Source organism: Arachis ipaensis, chromosome B6, assembly GCF_059453495.1.
Source record: "Arachis ipaensis isolate K30076 ecotype BB chromosome B6, ASM5945349v1, whole genome shotgun sequence".
Taxonomy (NCBI): domain Eukaryota; kingdom Viridiplantae; phylum Streptophyta; class Magnoliopsida; order Fabales; family Fabaceae; genus Arachis; species Arachis ipaensis.
In genome coordinates, this window is record NC_142441.1 from 146,509,651 (window position 1) to 146,525,980 (window position 16,330).

At 34.7% G+C, this 16,330-nt stretch overlaps 2 protein-coding genes across 2 annotated transcripts; both read right to left on the minus strand.

Annotated features, from left to right (window-relative positions):
• Window positions 1-8,653: 8,653 nt before the first annotated feature.
• Window positions 8,654-9,310, minus strand: LOC148563073 (uncharacterized). Its single transcript, XM_088491145.1, has one exon. The coding sequence runs from the start codon at window positions 9,308-9,310 to the stop codon at window positions 8,654-8,656; it is 657 nt and encodes a 218-aa protein (XP_088347271.1).
• A 54-nt stretch (window positions 9,311-9,364) lies between these two features.
• Window positions 9,365-10,356, minus strand: LOC107647650 (uncharacterized). Its single transcript, XM_088491146.1, has 2 exons — window positions 9,813-10,356; window positions 9,365-9,720 (listed from the first exon to the last, which is right to left on the minus strand). The coding sequence occupies exons 1-2, from the start codon at window positions 10,354-10,356 to the stop codon at window positions 9,365-9,367; spliced, it is 900 nt and encodes a 299-aa protein (XP_088347272.1).
• Window positions 10,357-16,330: the final 5,974 nt, after the last annotated feature.

The following is a 16,330-nucleotide window of genomic DNA, read 5'->3' on the forward strand; positions in this document are numbered from 1 at the left end:
GGGTTGTTTCTTACTTTCTTCTATTACTAGCATAGCCTGATAACTTCATTTTCGAGCCGAGCATGTGGACCCTCCTGCAGCATAGCGCCAACTAAAATGAAATTTATGATCCCCCTTAGTTGGTTTGAACTCGTCCATTTACAGTTGTCTTTTTCTGTCAGAGTTTGGTTGTGGACTTCTTGAGTAGGGTTGCTGTCTTTGTGTAGTTGTCCGTCTACGTATTTGTCTAGGAGGCCCTACTGAGCTAACCTTTCTAGGAGATCTTTTGCCACTATGCATTCATCTATTGTGTGGCTGTATTTCTGGTGGAAAGTGCAATATTTTGTTTTGTCTACAAATCTTTGGTCTTGGTATGTGCCTACTCTGCTCAGAGGTTTAATAATCTTGGCGTGAAGGATTTCTTTTATGATATCTTCTCTCTTAGTGTTGAACCGGGTATAAGTGTCAAATTTAGGGGGTGAGATTAAAAGGTTTTTTGATGTCTGATAAGTGGATATCTTATACGCTTTTTCATTGCATTTTCATAGTGTTTTTAGTATATTTTATTAAGTTTTAGTATGTTTTATTGCAAAAATTCATATTTGAATTCTACTTTGAGTTTTTGTATTTTTCTTATGATTTTAGGGGATTTTTTGGCGAATTTGGCAAAGCCTTGTTTAGTGACGAAGAAAGCATAGCAGATGCTGTCAAATCCTGACCTCCGTGCATTCCAACGAGCATATCTTGAGCTACAGAGGTCCAATTGACACGGTCTCAATGACGTTGGAAAGCTAACTTCTAAAGCCTTCCAACAATATATAATAGTTTATACTTCTCTTCCAAAATGATCGTCAAAACTGGCATTGAACGTCCACATCTGGAGTTCAATACCAAGAAGGATCAAGCTCCAGCGTTGAACGCCCAAAGAGGAGTAAGTCCAGTGTTGAACGCCCAAAGCTGGTGTTCAACGCCACCCAGGGAGCAAGGGAACAACATGATCACCCCCCTAATGAGCGTTCAACGCCAAGAAGCCTAAGTTGAATGCCAAGCATACGAAGCACTCATCAAGTGGGCCCCAAAGTGGATTTTAGCACTTCTTAACTTATTTTATTTTCTTTTTGTAATTTTTAATTAAAAACAATATCTTTTAGGTTTAGTCTTAGAGCTTTTATTATAAATAAGGGACTTCCTTCCTCCTGAGGATTATGCCTCCCAGGAGGGGAGAAGCATAGGCACAATACTTTACATCTAAGTTTTCTCTATAAATTATGAGCAACTAAACCTCCTAGGTTAAGGTTAGGAGCTCTGGTGATTCCTATGGATTAATAATATTACTGTTTCTATTTTAATATATGTTTGATTCTGTTCTATGATGTATTGTCGTTCTTCATTCAAATGAGATTGGGTATGCCCCTTTTTCTACATGAGTTCCTTACGAGTCCTGACCCGGATAGTACTGAGTTAAAGCTTGAGAATACATCACCTAAACCAATAATTCATCTGGGCTAATTGAGGATATGTGACATATAATCCGGTTAGTTATGGGTGATGAGGTTCTTGTGGCGCTAAGGCTAGAATCATTGAGCTTCATTCTCCAATCCGGAAGATCTGACATTGTCTGTGGCATTTTGAGTAGGATCAACAAAGGAGAGTGAATTACGCGGGCTTCATTCTCATTCATATTGAATGACCATTGACAATGACGTTTGATATGAATTAGAAGAGATTAACTTGATGAGAGGACACGAGTTAATCACTTATAGCTTTGCCATAGAGCGAATCATTCATTGTTGAAGTAGTTTGTAAGAATATTGTGTCTTGGACCACTATGATTGTCAGATGCGCTCGTGGTGGTAAGTGCAAGCAGGTTCAGAATTATGAAATTTTTAATATATTACTTTATAGCCAGATATCTGAAACTCTCAAACAACTTCACTAGGGAATCTAAAAAATTTTCAATCTTCGAAACGATAATGATTGTTGCCACCAGTAACTTTTTTGTCCTAAAAACTTTAACCTCCTTTCAGTATGACACCGTAACATACACCTGAACAACGTTATAATTAGGTCAACCAGTTCTGTTTGATTTGTGAGAGATAAATGGAAGAATGATGAAATTATCCTTTATTAATAGAAAAAAACTTTTTGTATTTAAATTTTGTCAGAAATATATTTGTCAAAAATTTAAAAAATTAAAAATTTATTTATTCTTTTTTTCTAGTTTAAAATCAATATCTTTAACCCATGTCTTAATGTCACACCTTAACCAGCATCATAAAAATAAAAAAATGTCTGTGAGAATACTCACCTTGCCAAAATATACATTAACTACTGCACAAAAAAGAGTTTTAATTGTCAATTTGTCATATATTTTCAGTACACTTTCAAACTTTAAATCTTGTCTAAACTCAAATCCTAAATGTGGTGTGTATTATGATTTTAATTTTACATTGAGAAATGTTAGGACTTAGGAGATTATTAGAATTTATTATTTTTTATCATCTCTTAGCTATTAACTCAATTCTTTTTGTCTAATTTTTTTAGTCTAATAATTCAATAATATACTTTTAAACATTGATAACTAATTGATAACCAAAAATAATAAATTTTAAAAGTCCTCTAGTACTTCTTTTTTTTATTATCAATCGAAGATAAATGTTTATATTAAAAATAAATAAATAGAAATAATAGAAATAATATTTAATTTAAACACAATAATATTAATTAAAAATAACTGTATAACCCATTTTTTTTTAAAAAAGGAGCCGAGGGATTTGGTGGAGTCATTGTCCTAGAAGTGAAAATGTTTAATTACTTAATGAAGTAAATTGATAAAAATACACATAAAAAATTTTTGAAATTACAAAAATACACACAGCAGAATCAATTTTTTTATGTACAAACTAAGGATAGCTAATGATGGACAAAAGTAACCTATCTTTAGTGGAGCTTCGCTTTTGTTTGGTTTAGTGTATGTGACATAGAATGTGATTAACTGGCACTGTGTATATTATTTTGGGTAAGTGAGGTGAAAATTTATCATTTTTATTTTATTAAAAATAATAAAAAATTAACATTCAAGGTTGGAGTGCTTTAAATAGATGGAACTCTTGATTTAATATAGAGATGTCAACGGAGTGGGGCGGGACAGGGGCAGGGATGCCTCCCTGCTTTCTATTTCTGCCCCTCCTAAATTTGTTCTCCATCTCTATTTCTGTTTTTTGTCATGGGAGAATATTGTTTCTCATCTCTATTTTCTACAGGGTCCTATTTTTCGCGGAAATTCCATTCCCTATCTCTCTGATAATTCTGATTAATTATTAATTTTCATAGAAATAGAGTTGAAAGTATTTATCCTATACAAAAACAGCAAGATTTTATACAAAAAGTCTAAACGATAAGATGGTGACTTCTTTCAAAATGACGCAGTGGGAGACATCACGACAAATCAGAGCACAGAGCAGTGGACGAGGTGGGGGACGCGACAGCAGAGAGAAGAATGGACACGATGACAGAGTTATGAAAATGAACGCCATGAATATAGAGAATGACACGGTGATGGTGATCGAACGGTGAGGGAAGAGTGGCAAGGGGGTGGCTGCAGAGAGGTTGGATGGAGTATGGACGACGCTAGGGATCTATAAATTGAAGAAGGGTTATGCAAATAAGGATTAGGAATTTTCTCTTTCTCTCTCTCTATATATAGCATGTGAAATGACTAAAATATATATATGAGAAATAAACTATTAAGGACAATTAAATAAATTTATGAAATTCGGAAATTAGCAGAGATGAGACAAGAATCCTCGCTGGGGTCCCCACGCCTGCCTCGGGAGAATTTTGCCCCCTGTCTCCATCCTCGCAAAAAAAAATTCTCCACAGTCAGATCTCTATTCGGGACAATTCCTGCAGAGATCTTCGCGTTTCGAAAAGTTTTGCCATCCCTAATTTAATCCCATTATAAAGAGGTGGAAAAAACAAAGAATTGTGGTTGAAGCTATGTCTAAATCTAAGGATAAAAAGACTGTCATGAAAGAATGCAAAGTGAGACTGGTAATAAATCATTTATTAGAGATATACTAAAGAAAATAAGAAAAACACCATTTTAATAGTGACAAATACTATCATAACCAATGTTTTGAAAATCGGATCGGACCGGCCTGTTGAACCGGTTCAATCGAGAACCAACAAAAAAAACGGTCTGGTCCAGTATGTAAAACCACTCAATCTAAAATCGCTCGCAAACCGCTAAACTGGCTGATAACCGGTCGGTCAGACCGAACCAGAAGCCGGTCGGTTTACAAAAACGACGTCGTTTCCTTTGTTGAAAGGGAAAAGATTGCACGCGTTATCCACTTACCCCCCACTTCTCCAACTCCTTCCTGCAGCAAATGCCCTAGCTTCCACCAAAGAAAGCAAACCCTAGCAGCCTCCACCAATTATCGCCGCCGTCTGTCAGAGTGAGAGATTGCTGCCGCCGTCTGTCGCACTCAGGAACTACCATCTCCGTGCTCTCGGGCCTCTCACCGGATCCTCCGCATCATGTGCTCGCATCTCGCCTCTCTCCTCTGTGCTCGGCTGCTCACGCCTCCCTCTGCCAGTGAGTGCTCGAGCTGTGTGCGTTGGTTGCTGCTCGTCATCCGTGGTTGTCTCTGCTCGATTCTGCCCCCCAGTGTCACTCGAGTCTTGTCTCAGTCACTTGCATCTCGTGGTTCGCCTGTCTCGTCGCCTTGTGTGGGGTGGTCGCTGACTCGCCGTCGATCGTTGGTGAGTCCCTGCACCATCGCTTCCCTGTTCTCTCTTCTCTAGATTTCCTTTCTCCCTGTATTTTTGCATGTTGCTGAAAAAATTGCTAATCAATAAATTTTCCTTGTTGCTGATCTAAATGTTGCAGTAAATCGGGACTTTACTAAGATTTGTTAAATTTGTTGCTGTAACTTGAATTTGTTGCTGAATTTGTTGCTTCCCAATCACAGAATCATAACAGAATGCTCAGTCAATGCTTGGTTGATTGGCTTTGCTCACTGATTATATTTGATGATAGATTTTAAATTGATAACTTTTAAATTTGCACTACCCATGTTACTGATTCACTGTTCATTCAGTGCTTTTTGTTTTTGTTAATCATTGTGATGAGCTTAGTTAAAATTGGGTTAAAAAATGTTAATCTTTCTTCATTTTTCATTGTTCTTAACTTCTGTTCTTATTAAAAAAATTACAATTGGTGATCTTTTGATTTATTATATGCTTCATGTTTTTAAGTTCACTCTGCTTCTAAGCTTTGAAATCAGTTTATGATAACTGTGATCCCATTATTTAGTTGGATAACTGATGTAATTATTGAGTTTAAGAGATTGAGTTTTTCTGTTCTCATTATTCGTAAGACATGGATAGTTCAGAATTTTCTATTTCTTTCCCTTACTTCTGAAGTTTGTTATTTCAAAAGGTTCAGTTTGGCTTCAACTTTCAAATGGGAATTAGGAGTTGGTGAAGATAACAACATCTTCTAGAACTGAGTCTGTTGTTTCACTGCCTGATGAAAAAGTAAGATATGATCTAGAATTACGATAGTACACAGTGATGTTTTTTCCATTTGGCTGGACTCAGTGAGACAATTGGGAAATATTCTTGTTTGGTCTGATTAACTAACTTCAATATTTAACCTTGTTGATCATATCTTGTACAACTCAGACAAAAGTAGGGCCTATTTTGGTTGCCATAAATTCCTTCAAGAAAGTTTCTCTGTATGATGATGATTATATTAATGATTATATTAAAGCCTACAAGCATAAAAGAATTCAAAGAGCCTGTTTTGTTTCACTTTTTGACTCAATTACGTTAAGGTAATATTGTCTATCTTTAACTTGTGCACTGCAATTATTTTGCATATTTTGATGATTAATTACATTTAGTTGGTGATAGTTTCTGCAGGGTTTTAAATTTGAAAGATATTTTATGATTTTTATTTATAATTTACTTATTATTTTATCATGGAACGGTTTTTCCGGTTGAACTACGGTTAGACCGATTGGACCAGTAAACCAGTGAACCATTGACTAGAACGGTTTGATAACCGGTCCGATTTTTAGAACCTTGATCATAACATAAAAGTAGGGATTTTTTTTCATTTATAAAATAAAAAAACAATTATTTCCTTGAAAATGATTTTCAGCTTTATTTTCGAAAATACGATTTTTTTTTTGGATTAACAGCAAGTTCGCCCCCCGGCAAACTCTATGGTGAGTTTGGCAGACTATATATACTTGTGGGACCATTTTGGTTTGTCGCTTTCCTTTTTCCATTCTCTCCTTCAAATTTTCTCTGTTACCTTTTTCTGCCTTTTCGACAAACGTGAAGTTTAGTGTGGACGACTGTCTCAGTTCCAGGTTAGTAAATAATAGTCTATTTTTTTATGTTAAGTTGGTTTACTGTTTACATGTTAGATAAAGTTGTTAGGTATAGATCGTTTGTTAGTTAGAATAACATATTTATTGTTTACATGTTAGTTAGGTAGACGTACTTTTTAGTGTTGTTATGTTAGGTAGTTATAAATTAATTACTTACATGACGACGTCAGTTAAGTAGGTTTATAAGCCATTTTTCATTTAGTTTATTTTTTAATAATCTAGTATGTGATTTTATTTTAGTAGATTGTGTTTCGATGGAGCAGCAGTTATTGGGTTATGAGCATGAGATGTATAGATTGGATCAGACTGAGCACATTGCCGGGAGGCTTGATCGAGTGGTATGATTTTTTAACCCTTTTTTTATTTTATTATAATGAAGAAAAAGTAAACTTGCTATTGTATTTATTCAAGGTACCATTCTTTATTAATTTTTTTTCCGTTTGGTAGGCGCCTCGGATTTTGTGCACCAGAGGACCTTGATGACACGGCCGTCGGAGCAGATTAGGCCATATCTGAGACGAGCCGGTTTTGAGTACGTCGCATACATGGTGGAGTTTGAGTATGATTGATCGCTTGCCTCGGCGTTGATAGAGAGGTGGAGGCCTGAGTCCCACACGTTTCATTTACCGTGTGGGGAGATGACCATCACCCTGCAGGACGTTGCATATCAGTTGGAACTCAGGATTGATGGTGATCCTGTGAATGGATGCATCGGTGGGTGGGAGCAGCACCACCAGGGACGGACCATTGAGGAGTTATGTGAGCAGATACTGGGTGTTGTTCTTGACCCAGAGGACAGACAGTCACGGACGAAGTGGACTGTCAAGCTCACTTGGTTCCACAACACGGTTTATGGAGAGCTAGAGCAGGATGCCACAGAGGAGCAGCTGAAGAGGTATACGAGAGGATACATCATGCAGTTGATAGGCAGTATCCTCTTCCCCGATGCATCTGACTCTCGGGTGCATATCAGGTGGCTTCCCCTGCTGGAGGACATTGATGCATGTGGTAGGTTGTCGTGGGGTTTGGCTGTGCTGGCATGGCTGTATCGCCAGATGTGCCGGGCCACAAAGCATGGTCAGCGCAACATGGGAGGATGCGTCAGCTTGATGCTTTCTTGGGCCTACCACCGTATTCCGTTGGTACGACCTGATGGGTTTGATGCTCGTCGCTTTCCCCTGGTCGAGAGGTATTATAAACACTAACCGAAGTTATTCAACTTATTATTAAGTTGTTTATTAATAATAAAGGCTAAAATATTATGGTTGTTGGTTGTGTAGGTGGGTTCAGTACCGGCCGGACAATGCCACAGGCGACCGCATGTTGAGGCAGTACAGGCATACGCTGAACGGGATTGGGATGCTGAATGTGAGTTATTAATGTTTAATTTTAAGAAACTAATGTTTAGTTATCTTTTGTACCTATTGCATATGATTATCTGAATTTTGTCGTGCATCTGTGTTCTGTGAACAGGTTGAGTGGATGCCATATGCTGACCCGCAGCTGTTTGGGCTTGTTCCACCGGCGATTGCAGAGGCAGATGCATCGGCGGCGGTTGTTTGTCCACTGTTGTGCTTCGCTATCGTCAAGTGGACCGGGTGGTACGTCAGTTCGATGGCCTGCAGCAGATTCCCACTAGGCCGCTGAACATTGACGACATGAACAGGTTGGATGGGAGATTTGGTCGCGGCGAGTAGTTCCCGCATCTGCTTGGTGGCTGGCATGAGATGTGGGATGCTCGGGCCGACCATCGTTTGCTGATATATCATCATATAGACATGCGTCCGTCCCTCCCGTATATGACATGGTACCTGCAGTGGGCGCACACAGAGTTATTCGATCTGGGTGACCAACACTTAGTTATGTTAGTTATGATGAAAACAGTAGTTATGTATGATATTATACGTCACTATGTTATATATCACGGCGGCTGACAAATTACAACTTTTGTAATGGTTTATAAGTTTATGACATTATAGTTCACGACATATAACTTTATAGTTCATGCGTACATTAACTTATTTAAAACAACTACGACTACCGTCGACTAGAAGATGCACCTCCATCACCAATAGCGGTGCAAGTCCTCCGCGTGTTCCCAATTTGGCGACACAATCCGCACCGCTTCTCCCCATTATGCTCCACACATCCATGTTGTTACGAATCCTGGAGCTCACGGGCCGACCTCTCTTCGCTCTCATCATCTGAGGGTTGGGATGGATTTTGGATCCGTCATACGATGGCCAGTCATCCTCGTATCCTATCGGTCAAAACTCTGATCTATAAACATTGAAGACTGACTCCATGCGGTACACAGGGTGAACAAATTGCTTCCAATCAGGCCTTGCATGAGAGCAAGCTGCAAGCACGTGACGACAAGGAATATGGAGAGCCTGAAAATACCCACAATCACACTTTTCCTCATCAAGTAGCACCTGATAATTCTGTCGTCTAGATCCCGAAACTGCCGCTAACTCTTCAATCGTGAAGTTTGTCCTGGACCGATCAAACTGGTAAAAATTCATAGTGTTCACGTGCTTCGAGTTGAATTCTATGGCCTTAATCAATGTCTGTGAGAATTCAGCACCGACCTGAAGTTGTGCCAGTGCCTCGCAACCCTTTCTTGCAAAAAGTTCACCCAAACGAAAATAACTTGACTTAACAAGAGCCGTGATTGGAAAATTGCGGAAATCCTTCATAACAGCATTAATACACTCAGAGATATTGGTCGTCATGTGACCAAATCGACGTCCCTCATCAGCATGCTGTGCCCATTGTGACAGTGGCATTTCTTCAAGCCAGTTTGTAATAGCTACGTTTTCGCCCCTCAGACGGCCATAATAATGAGGGAACTCACGATGCGACTTCGAGTACGCTGCATTGATAAGAACCTTCTTCAACTCTTTGTTCCTAAAGTGGGTCATGAAGTTGGCTGCAATGTGTCTTGTACAAAACGCTTGGAAGGCATGAGGCGGTTTTCATAAACTCCCTTCAGCATTCGGTGCTCCATCAATGGACTTGTGTCTGTCTGAAATCACTAACACCCCTGGTTGTGGTGTAACATGCTCCCGTAAGTACGAAAGAAAGAACGACCACGGCTCCTTTGTCTCACCCTCAACAACTGCGAATGCAATGGGCAGAATGTTTGTATTGCCGTCTTGCGCTATGGCCATAAGCAAAGTTCCACCGTATTTACCATATAGGTGGGTGCCATCAATAGAGATAAATGGCTTGCAATGCTTGAATGCCTCAACATACGGTAGAAACGTCCAAAAGACCCGATGAAACATCACAGTGTCGGTGGAGGCAGGCCACGACTGTGTCACTAGCTGCACTCAAGTACCTAAATTGGACATACATTAGTCAGCTTTTTGAACACAGCTAAATTAATTAACGGTGAATAAATAAACCGGAAATAAATCTTACCTGGCAAGTACATCTGCATAGCGAATAACCAACGAGGAAGCTCTTTGTACGACTCTTCCCAATCGCCATATATTCTAGCGATGACTCTCTGTTTTGCAAGCCAAACCTTTCTGTATGACGCCTTGTAACCAAAATGATTTTCTACACCTCCTTGTAGAACCCTGATGCTGATTGCTGGATCGGCCTTGACCATCGTGAAAATATGTTGTGCAATGACCTTCAAATCCAACCTACGATGATCTTGCCCCATCGAAGTTTGCATGCAAGTATGAGGCCTAGTGTATCTCCTAACCTCCCACCTTTCTTGCTTTCGGCAATATGATATAAGTATGCTCCAATTACAACCGGGTCCGAATTGGATACATCTTGCATTGTACCTCCAATGGTCACTCTCTACTATTTTGTACTTCATAGCCCTCCTGATGCTGTACTGCTTAACTGCTAACATGACTTCTTCCTTGCTCCCAAATTGTTGTCCATCCACAAACTCGTTGCTTGGGTCTTCTTTAGGATCTCCTTGGGTAAACGACCAATCCGATGTCATTGCATCGAGATTCAACCTAGTGAAATGATCCGGCCGGTAATATGGTTGAGAAATGGCAGATTGTGTCAGAGCAATCTATGTGTCACCGTAGTAGTTCATCTCCTCTTCCTCGTCACCATCATCAGGGATTTCAGGTGCTTCTTCTTCAGCATCCTCTCCATCATCGTGGTTGACTTCATACTGCTCCATCATCGGATCTCTGATAGCAGAACCGTCATGACTTTCAAGACCGTCATCCATTGAATTAACGTTACGAATTTCAACATTAGACCCCTCCTGACTACCCTCAGGTGGCATATTCAGATCCACCATCGTTCTTCTGATAGTTCGTCTAACAATGCCACCCGTCGGACTATCATTGACAGTATCTGCAGATGATCCTCGGCCACCAAAGTCAACAAGAAACATGTATAACTCCAACAGATGAATATTGGTCCATCGGTTGTGCCATGACCTTATAAGCCGTACGTCCTCGTCGTCACGCAACCGGTACCTAATTCAAAACAATAGAAATATCGCTCACAACGATGGTCTGATAAATATACTTGTAACAGAGACAAAGACAACACAACTATAATATACCTTTTATAAAACAAATTGCCATCTAACTCGGTCGGATATCTGTAGTAAATTTTTTTCACCCTTTTAGAATCCTGCTATCTGAGGGCATGCAATATCAAACTCTTCAAAGCTGTTAAACTGTTGACTTTCGCTGTCATATACATAATTATCGGTTGGCCCGATTTAAAGACAATTGAACATTTTTCATCATACACTATTTCACCATCGTAATGAATAGATAACAATGGATTTCCTGACATCGTAGCTATAACGTTAACAGTAAGGAAGAAGAAAGTAACTAGAGAAGTTGTGACTGCTTGATCTCCAACAGGCCTCCTTTTATTTCCGAACTCATCATAGAATTAGCTGGGAGGATGGCGAACTCTATATAAATTATAGAGTTTGTCGGGGAGGGCGGCGAACTTGCTGTTAATCCAAAAAAAAAAATCATATTTTTAAAAATAAAGCTAAAAAATCGTTTTGAAGGAAATAATTATTTTTCCTAAAAGTAGCGTCATGAAAATCATAAACAGCTGAGAATTTAGATAAATAATTCTTTCGTCGTCTATTTTATAAGATATGTGTGTACTCACATTAATGTCTCTTTTGTTTAATTATTTGAATTCCAAGTTAATGTCAATTTCTTATCATATTCTTCAATTTTCCGTGAATCAGAAACCTGACATGTATTATCCCAATCTTTGGATATTAAATTTTTATTATTTTTAAAGGTAAAATTATTTAATTTTTCACCCCCACTCACCCAAAAGAATAATACACAGGGACAGAAACAGAATTCTACCAACAATAAATTACTTTTATCTATTGTTAATAACTATTTTTAGTGTGTATATTAAAATTTCGATTCTTTTGTATATATTTTTGTGATCCCAAATTTTTTTTAAATGTATTGTTATTCATTTATACGACAGATCCAATGAGATAATCAGTTACAACAAAAATGAAAAGTTTGAAGCCATGCGCAATGAGATGACAAATTTATGAGGGAATATAAACATTATATGTATTTTTTATTAAAAAAATTGAAAAAAATACAAAAATAAAAATGATTTTTAATACATAAAAAATATAGAAGACAATGTAAATATCAAAACTAATAAACTATAAAAGTCTCTCCCAGGGTCACGAGACGCGATTAAAGTCTCAAGAATCGAGGTGCATGTTCTCTTAAAAGAAGACTAGAAGAGAGACAACAATACAACACTAACCTCCTTTTCCGCCAAAACCATGGAATGTCAATTTCTTTTCCAGCAAGCAGATTCATAGTAGTTCTTTAATATTTTTGTTATTTTTTATTTTTCTTCTGTTGTCTCCACTTTAGTAGGATTATCAAACGGGCTAGTTTAGTTCATTTAAGTTCCGTTCGTTAAGTCTGTGGGTTAAATGGACTGTACCATTTAAATTTGTTTTATTCGCGCACCGTAATTTTTCAACTCAAACCGTTTATAGTTAATCTGATGGTTCTTTTATTTTATTTTTTGAAAAATATTTTGATAAAAATTATCATTTTTAGGTAAAAAAATCTTTAAAAAATATTTTTTTTTAATTGATTGGTCGAATTTTTGAGTCGGATCGAAAGAAATATCAGCTAAAAATACTACTTTTTTTAAAAAAAATATAAAAAATAAATGGACCACCCATTTAGCTCGCAGACTAACTCGTTTAACCCGTCATTTTTTTGGGTTAATCGAGCTCAGCACGTTTAACCCAAAATTTAAAAGAACTTAATTTTAGAAACAAAATCCGTCCATTTAAATGGATAAATAGACTCAATAAATTTAGCCCATTTTAACACCCTAAATCTTAGATGAAACAAAATTAAAGTAAAACATACCAAAAATTCGGTAGTTTTAATAGATATACATAAACAACACTAACTTCATTGTTTGAGCTACAATTTTTTCTGTGCGACTTCTTTATTTTATTTAAGACGAATAAAAAGTTTAACACAAAAAGAAATGAAATTTGGTTAAAATATTTAATTAAATTTATGTATTTATCTATCTTGTGTGTTGTGTCTTAAGAATATAAACTAAATATTTTTTATTAAAAATATAAAAAATTTAAACTTTTTAATATATTTATTTTATATTTATTAAAAATGTAATTTTTTATTAATATTAATCTTATTATATGCTCTAGGTTTATTAATTTGATTTTACAAGCTTCGTAGGGGTTCAAATGAACAAACAACTGAAGGGGGACAAAAAACAGAAGAGTAATGTGTAACTAAGTTTAATTAGCTAGAGTTCCAAACAAATATTCTATACCAAAAAGAAAAGGAAAAAAAATTGCAAGCAATTTCGCACAAGGACGTAGGTAAACCAAAAAAGGAAAAAATATTTTAAAAGAGTAATAGAGAGAGTTAACTACTATTAGAAAAGACTTTTTGTATTAAATTATTAAGAATAATTATTTATATAATATTTAAAAAGAATGACTAACTAAAAGTCAAGGCAACACATATTATCTTTATTTTACTTTTTCTTTCAATAATTCTCTTTTTCGTCTCTTTTAATTTTATTTTGTTACTTTTATTTGTCCTCTTCTTTTTTTATTATCTATATCGTCCTGATCTATGTCTAAGTATTCTCTTCTACTCTATATACGTGATCGTTGTCTTCTTCTGGAAAAAAAAAAGAAAAAAATAAAAAAAAAACCTTAAAAAAAAGTATATACAGTTGATAAATTATCTTTATGTGACATTAATGAGTTATATAATATTTAGGAAAGTATAGTATAATATAATAAGAATCTAGGACTGACTTTATTCTTGAACATGAATGAACGTTGACTTGTAATTCGTTTACTTGCAATGCTAAAATTAAAGTAATCAATATCTTAAAAGCATATTAGAAATATATATAAAAATAAATTTCAATGAAAATTTTCTTTTATTAGTTTCTTAACATAGCGTAAGACCCATACTTCTAATAGTTATCATCTAGAGTTGAAGCTAGTTAGGTTGTGCAAATTATAAAAAAATTGGCTACTCCTGTAATAGAGAGGGTGAGAATAAATATTACTAAGGTCAACTCCCAAGTTATGGGTGGCGTTGTGGGTACGATGTAATTGCAAGCTTCAAGAAATTAATGTGCACACTCAAGAGTCTAGCTATAGCTACTTCATAAATAGAGGTAGAAAAAGAATCACACTAAAAAGTTTTTTCTTTTTTTATAATTAATATGCGTATTAAGAAGTGTATTTATTTATTTTTTTATTGTTATTACACATCTAAGATACAAAGAGTAAAAAACAATTATATATAAAATTTGAATATTATGTATCCATGATGTGTTATAAATTAAAAAAATATAAATATAAATATAAATATTGTGTACCTATGATTTGTATCCGCAATGTGCATATCTAGATCGTTGTGTACTCGAAACAAAGCTAAAAAAATTCAGCTCAATGTATTCGAAATATGTTATAGTCTCATTTGATTTTTTTAATCATTTAAAATTTTAAATGTATTTAAGATATGTAAAAATTCATTTAAAATTTGATACGTGGATATCATACTTTAGATAATATTGTGTTGGTTTGATTTTTATTTTTTTATTTCATCTAATATTATTCGAATAATTTAAAATTATAAATTTTTAATTTAAATTTTAGATAAATATAATTTAAATTAATAATTTAATTCAATCTAATATAAATAAATATACTCATATTTAAAAAATTTAAAATTATTTGTATTATTGTATTCGTATGATTAATTAAAGGTAATGCTGAATTAATTTTTTAAAATTTTTACTATGTATTTTAACTTAAATGTACTTGGCCACATAATTATTTACTACGTATTTAATTTGTTAATATTTATACATATTATTTTACATATATTTTTAACAAAGCTGTTAATTATCAGAGCATTCAAACATATCATAATAAAATAATTAAATTTCTTATTTTTTAAATAATTAAATATTTTTAATTTTTTTATGATAATATAATAAAACATACTTTATAAATACCAAATAAGTACTGAACATAATAGTTGATTAGTGGTGTGCATATAAGTATATAACATGAAATAAGAGGGTATTTAAATTTTAATTAGGATTACATCGGTCCTATATGTTTGGGTCTAATTCTATATATTTTGATATCTAAGATTTAAAGTGTTTTATTTAAATTTAAAAAAAATATTTAGTTTTAATTTAGTCCTGCTATAAAGTCAATGTTAAATAATTAATGAAACTTAATTTTTAGATATGAAAAACTTATATAACCAAACTCTTCTATTGTTAAGGAGAGTTCTCTGACGGTAGAGGTGACGATGCTTTGTTCCTTGTGGAAAGCAAATTCTCAATGATTTTTTCCATGTGTTTGAACTAAAGTAAGTGGCTTACGATGATGCATTCACGACTGATCTTGTGCCTCTCGAATTAATTATTTAAAATTGACTTTACAACAAGATTACATTAAAATTAAATAATTTTTTTATTTAAATAAGATACTTTAAACTTTAAAAATTAAAATAGAATTAGACCTAAACGTAAAAAACCAATTTAATACTTTATCCGTTCAAACTATTTATAAACAAGTCGCATATAGCACCGTATAGGGGTGTAGCTTCAAGGGTTGAGGGCATAGGAGTTAAATTGTAATTTTGCACAAAAACTGCATAAGCCCAAGTGAACCGATGGAGTCAACGATCATGCTCCATTGCTGCATATGATAGGAAACACTTCCAGTACGGCATCATCATGGTTCAAAATATTGTACTGCCCATATTATATTGTAGAGTGAGAAAAATTGGTCACGTTTGAAACTAGCACTTCCCCTTTGTGTATGTTATGAACTTATGATAACGAATTCCTTAACTCTCTTAGTTCAATCTTCACTAGATTGTTACTTATTAGTTGTCCATGTATCCAAATAATAAAAAAATTTAATTATTCTATTGGTGTTATACTTTCGTAAAATTTTCAATTAAATTTATATATATATTTTTTAATTCAGTTATTTTATCAAATTTTATTTTTAATTAGATCTTTATATATATATATTTTTTTTATTTGAGTTTCTATACCAATTTTTTTAATTGGGTTTTTATATAATTAAATCAATTACTGTTAAGACTTAAGAGGGACCTAATTGAAAAAAAAATTGGTACAGAAACCCAATTAAAACGAAAAAAAAGTATAGGGATCTAATTGAAAATTTCACAAAACTATAGAGACCAACAGAGTAATTAAATCTAATAAAATAAATAAATAAATAACCAACAACAATAGAATAAAAGATTTTTAGGATTTTATCGTGTTTGGTAATTTACTAATTAGTAATTACAGCCTTTCAAGTCAGGGAATCACTTTTTTTTTTTTGTTTTTTTCATAAGGAATCACTTTTGAGTTTTGAGTGGAGCACTGGAGCCGGA

Bases quoted from the DNA above. Each gene is read 5' to 3' on its own strand.
- LOC107647650 (XM_088491146.1), bottom strand. From the start codon at position 10,356: ATGACATCGGATTGGTCGTTTACCCAAGGAGATCCTAAAGAAGACCCA. The intron at 9,721-9,812 runs GTAAGATTTATT...TAGGTACTTGAG, and splicing joins TATGCAGATGTACTTGCCAG to TGCAGCTAGTGACACAGTCG.
- LOC148563073 (XM_088491145.1), bottom strand. From the start codon at position 9,310: ATGACCCACTTTAGGAACAAAGAGTTGAAGAAGGTTCTTATCAATGCA.